Here is a 5,962-nt window from a genome sequence, read left to right as displayed (position 1 = left end):
CTCTCTCTCTCTCTCTCTCTCTCTCTCTCTCTCTCTCTCTCTCTCTCTCTCTCTCTCCCCTCTTCCTTCCCTCCTTTTCTCTTCCTTCACCTCTCCCCTACTGAAATGCAACTTAGGCAGAGCCAAAGACCCCATCTCAAGCCAGAGATCAAAGCAAAGCAGTTCACAATACACCTAGAGATTTTAGATTTGAAGACATTTTCTCAACTGCAGAAGCTGCCTAGAGTGCCACAAAATCTCTTCTCATGAAGCTTATACCAAAAACAATCAACGAGACCCAACCCTTTTATCCCACACAGGATTAGTCTTGCTTGGAACAATCTGGATGTCTGCACATTCTCGGCAATAATTTGAACTATCTCTCTTTCCCCATCACTGCCTCCATCTCCCCAACGACACATTGGAATAGCAGAATATCAGAAACTGGATTATTTAGGGCCATTGAGAGGAATTTGTAAATACCTTCTAGGCAGCAGGTCCTCCACAGCCCTGAATGGGTCATTACTTCTTCATTCTTCCTGCTGGTTTCATTATCACTTGTAGATTTAGTCCTGCACACACCTCTGGAATATAACCAGTAGTCCGTGCCCACTGCAATGGTCATTAAACTAAAAGCTGCGAAGGCTCCCACAGTAGTGATCAACATCTGGATTCCTCTGTCACACATCCTCATACTTCTTCATGGTACTCTAGATGGCTGGGGGTTGGAGAGGGAGGTTCAATGCCAGAGGGGAAAATCACTCTGCAGCTGGGTAACCTAGGACAGGCCCTTCCAAAAATTCAGGTCTCCTTGTGTCAGCATCCACAGGGACTTTGGGAAAGCTGGGATTTCCTGTCTGGAGCTCTCTCCAGTTCCCTGGGTCGCCTATGGCCCTCGGAAGGGTGCAGGCTCCAGGGGGTTGGTCCACATCACTGCTGCCTTCTGAGGGTCCCTGGGTTCCTTTCATTCCTCAGGAGCTTGGTGAGCATGAGGGTCCGTGCAGGGCATGGCTCTGGAGCCTGGAGCTGCCAGCTCGGTTTGAGATGCGCCTGGTTCCTCACAGCCCCGGGAGACTCAAGGCAAAGAAATCCAGAGAGGTCTGTGTGTGTGTGTGTGTGTGTGTGTGTGTGTGTGTGCGTGCGTGCGTGTGTGTGCGAGCGCGTGTGCTGGGGGTGAGGGCGGATGGCAAAAAATAGCGCTGCTGGGAGGCGAGTCTCTGAGAAGAGTGTTCATTGCTTCCCCAGCCTCCCAGGAAAGCTCTCCGCCAGCTCCCGACACCCCCGCTCAAACTGGAGAAAAGGCAGTCCCGGGGCGGGGGCCGAGAGGTTGCATTGGAGGGCAAAGGTCTGCGGTGCTGAAAGGACAGCTCCCCGCCTGTTGCCCCGCCTCCGCCTTCTTAACGCCCAGTTTTAAGCCCGTGGTGCTGAAGGGACAGCTCCTCCGCGGCGGCTGCACCCCCCGCCTTCCCAGCGCCCGGGCTAGAGACCTGGGGTACTGAAGGGTCTGTCTTCTCCCCGCCCTTCCCAGGCCAGCCAGCCTGCTCGGCTCTGCCTAGTCAACCCACGCTCCGCGCAAAGTTTCGGGAGATCAGGGCAGTCAGCGCCCCGGCTCCGTAGCGCTGCAGCACGACCCTGATCCTCCTCTCCCTCTCCCGGAAGGGTTAAGGAAAGGGGAAAGGGAAAGGAGCCCGCAGCGCACTCTGGCGCTCTCGCCGCTCCCACCCGACGCGGCATTCCCCCCCAGCCCCCCACCCGCAAGGAGCCAGGCAAGTTTGCCTTTTGCTGCGGGCGCCGCTGGAGCCGCTGGAGCCCATCGGGGAAGACCGAGTCTTCTTAAAGGGGCCGGCGATTCCGGGCGACGGTTCTACGGCTCACTTGGGCGGGCAAAAAGTGTTGTCATAGGCACATCTGTGGATAGTCTGTCTCAATTTGGTTCCCCAGAAAACAAACCAATATGTCTACCCTCCTTTCTCTGGAGCTCTGGTTTACACTGGAGACAACGTGCTCAGACCAGACCCGGAACTGTTCGTATACATATCATCATGCATTACTAAAAGACAGAAGGAGCTAGAAGTATGTAGACTCTCTTATATGCATATTAGGGATTTGGGCCAAGGGGATGTGAGATTGTGGTCTCTGAAAACACATATATTTTAACAACCCTACATTTTGGGGCTGGCAGTGGTGATGGATTCAAGGTGGGAGAGTAGCTGAAAATGTCAGATTCTCTTCAAATGTCCCTGGGATGTTCATTTGTTAACATCCTTGTCTAAGTTAGACCAGGAGGCAGGTGAAGTTGGGTTTGCTTTCCTTGTTAGTCCAAAGTGCAAATGTCAGTTCATACCTGAAAGCTAGTGAGATGCTTCCTTAGAAATAGCCAATGTTGCAATGTTGCAAAGGATCAGCATTTAATTTAACTAGCTTTTTGTTACCATGTATTCTGAGCACACCGAATACACTAAAGACAGTCCACAGAATGCCCTCATTATTTTCTTTCCTTTGGCATGATGGTACAGATACCCAGAGGTCAGGTGTTTGGAATTGAGGCTGCTTGGGTTGTTTCTGCCGTCCCCGAGATGTGTTCATAACCAACTGTCATATTTGAATGTTATTTAACTGGACAAAAAAGATAATGGTGCCATCTCTGGCTCTCCATCTGAGAGCTTCTATCTAGGTGAATGAGTTAGCAGCAATGCATGGAAGAGTTCTCAAATGCAGCTCACAACTGCTTGGTGACTCTGCTACTTTTTACTTTTTTACTTTTTTTTTGGTTTGTTTTTGGTCTCAAGTTCACTTAAAGGCTTGGTTCTTGGTGTTATATATACTATACCTGCGCAAGCATGTGTATGTTTGAATATATAGTCATCATGTGACTGTGTTTGAATGTTTACCTGTGCCGTGTTCAATTTAGTTATGAGTTCTGAATGACTGGGGATTTGTTGTGGAAGTAAAGCAAGTATGTAAAGATATGTCTGTACCTGCTTACAGTTTGCTGCAAGCAAACTGCAGTAAGCCTGTTTGCTGCAAATGCATAGCTGTGTGCATTTGTGGGTGTACATGCTTAAGTATAGGTATAGTGTAAGTTTATGCACCTACATGCACTTACTTGCTTATGCATGTGTCGTGGATCACAAACACTGATTTGTGGGCAGGAAATAGAAATACTGAAATTTTGCCACATAACCAAAATAGAACAGATAAACTTGGGGCCAAGACCACAGCTAGTCATACCCCAGAAGAATGATAGGAGGTAATGGGGGAAGATACACAAGGCCTTCTATAAGTTACTTATTGTTTTTTCTTTCCTGAAAAGAAAAATTGCTTCTCAGTAAATGTCCTTTTTTTTTTTAAAGGAAAAAGCCATATGTAACATGGAGGTGAAGTTGGTCTTTCCTGAGAAGGGTTACTAAATTAGTGAAATTTTCTTTCCCCATCTCTGAAACTTAAATAATATGAAGTAATTAATAATGACCAAAGCAGCTGTTCCAGGATCTGTTTGTTTCTTCTCTTCTTCTGATAGGAGTGAGAAAGGTCTTTTCCCAAAACAAGATCATGTGATTGGAAAGTCAATGGGCTTTGGGCTTTGGAAGAGTGTGCGCCAATCACTCCATTCACCAGACGCACAGTAAAACAAAAGCAGCCCCCGCTCTATCTCCTTGGTCTGTAATATAAGCCCAGGTACACAAGGTATGGTTCCCAGAAGGTCCAGAAGAAAGGAATCAGGTATCCAGGTAGACAGTGTGGGGTTGGGGAGAGGGGTCAGGAACTCAGGCAGATGAAGGTGACAATCATGGGTCAGGATGTGGACAATTTTTCTGAAGGAGAGAAAGGGATCCACATAACAAGAATGAAACTTTATACTGAGCCTCTGGCTTGGTTTGGCAGGATTATCCTTTACAACCCCTGCTCAGGGCCAAAGCTGATCACAGAGGATGGCAAGACCTGAACCTGCATCTGGAGAGAGTCAGAACACCTGACTGGAGTGGGAGTGCAGAGACAGGGAAGCCGTCAGTTAGTTCCTGATGATGCCTCCCCAGTTACTAGGGGGTGACCTCATCCTTTCATTCAATTGAATGTGTGGGTGTGTGTACATGTGTGCGTAGAATAGGCGGCTAAGCCCAGGTGTAATTGATCACTTTCACCACTAGAGGGCTCTTTCACCAGATCCATAAGGGACCCAAGAGATTGAAAGCACATCTTTCCTTATAATGATGGAGCCAGGCTCTTTCTCTGTGTTTGCAGATGACCTTCTTTGATCCTACTAATGTGGCAGGAGACTGGGAGGCACTTAAGCAGTTTGAAACTGATGTTTGATTCTCTTATTAAGGCTACTTTCCACCCCTCCTGCATTGGATTCTTAGGTAGTAGAGTAGCTGGCAAGGTGGATTTGTGCTTTTTTCTGTTCATCCTCTCATAGGTCAGAACTACCCTCACGTCAGAAGGAGTCAGTGCCCCTGAAAGTGGCTGTGTTATTTAGGAAGGAGTACCGGCAGCTGATTCAATTCAATAAATGCTTTGTGTGAGTGCCTACTATGTACAAAACATTCTGCTTAGCAGTTTGGAGAATACACAGATATAGTTCCTACCCCCCAAGGAGCCCGTTACATAGTAGGGGATATTTTGTTAGTACATTTTGGCTGTAAATAGCAGAAACTCACTGGAGCTAGTTTAAGAAATTGGGGTTTTGGTATAAGGATGTGGTGCTGTTTCTAGAAACCTTCAAGCAAAGTCCTCAGCAAGGAGCTGAAACAAGGGAATAAAAGCCATCAGGAGTCTTTGACAGTCACTCTATTTTTCATCTCTGCCTCTGTCCATATTTTTAGTTGAAAAAGATTGTTTTGCCTTCTCTACTCATTGATCTTCAAGATGGAAGCTAGATTTTGAGGTTTTATGTCTCCTCTATCCAAGAGATCCACCCAGACTCAACTGGGCAGTTTTAGCCTCAATTTAAAATTTCCAGGGGAGACAAACCGATTGTGTCATGTGCCACTTCCTGGCCCATACTGCTGTGGTCATAGAGATAGGGTCGTGTAGTATAGACATGGCTATTGGGACCAGTCTCCGTGAATTGAGGGAGGGAGAACAGTTCTCAAAGTAGGAGGAATTTTCGAGACATCTCAAAAGACTGCTATGAGAAGTCCATGTGATTCACTTTTGGAGCCACTCTGATGATGCCCAGGGACTCAGCAGTAAAACATGATCATGAATGAGAGACCACATGGGAGGGCTCTGAAGATACTGGAGTCTCTGCTAGAGGTAGAACTGGGCTGGGAACCAGCTTCACCTTTGTCTATGATCTTCTTCCAAGGAACATAAGTTGAAACAAAAACTCTTCTGCTGTAAAGTCACCCATATGAGTGTAAGTTAAGGAGATGGTGAAGACCAAGCAGACACAGACCGAGGGTATACTGTTTGCCATCCCGTAATTCCCCCTTGACTGTGTTCTCACACAGTCTAGTTATTAGTTTTCTACTTTTAGACTCAACCTATAGAAAAAGCATTGAAAATGAAATATGGTTATAAAACATATCCTCATTTTATTACTTAAAATTTAGCCTTACTGAATTTCTTTCAGTAACCGAAATCCCCTAGTGATTTCCCCTGTCACACCCAAATACTTGAAAGTTAGGTCCCTACTGTCTACAACAGCGATAGGAGTTGGATGGTTGAAGGAGGGGGGGAATGGTAGGAATGCAACATCCCGATATCACAAAGACAACAGCCAAGAGATACTGTCTACAGTTGATGGAAGCACTAGAGGCTTGTTATTGAAAGTTACAAAGATAACCAGTAGAGGAACCATAAATATTCAACAACTGTATTTGGAGTGAAATAAGTTAAACTAAGATAGAAATGGCTAACTGTGGTAACTTTTGGGGAGAGGGGCTGGAGTGGGATGAGGAACTGCTTTTCATGACAGCCCCTTTGATCCTATTTGACTTTTAAAAAAAATCTTGTGCATATATACTTTGATAAATGTTTA

The 5,962-nt window shown here is 46.4% G+C and overlaps 1 protein-coding gene across 1 annotated transcript in view; it reads right to left on the bottom strand.

Moving 5' to 3' along the window:
* CACNG3 (calcium voltage-gated channel auxiliary subunit gamma 3) overlaps positions 1 to 1,054 on the bottom strand; it is an 85,299-nt gene extending 84,245 nt beyond the window's left edge. The window contains exon 1 of the mRNA XM_007449991.1: positions 463 to 1,054. Coding sequence (XP_007450053.1) covers positions 463 to 673 — 211 coding nt within the window. The 5' untranslated portion in view covers positions 674 to 1,054. The remainder of the gene's footprint in view (positions 1 to 462) is intronic.
* Between the last annotated feature and the right edge of the window lie 4,908 nt (positions 1,055 to 5,962).

Source organism: Lipotes vexillifer, unplaced genomic scaffold, assembly GCF_000442215.2.
Source record: "Lipotes vexillifer unplaced genomic scaffold, Lipotes_vexillifer_v1.1 scaffold811, whole genome shotgun sequence".
Taxonomy (NCBI): domain Eukaryota; kingdom Metazoa; phylum Chordata; class Mammalia; order Artiodactyla; family Lipotidae; genus Lipotes; species Lipotes vexillifer.
Note: the sequence above shows the minus strand (reverse complement) of the source record. Positions and strands in the feature narration are given on the sequence as shown.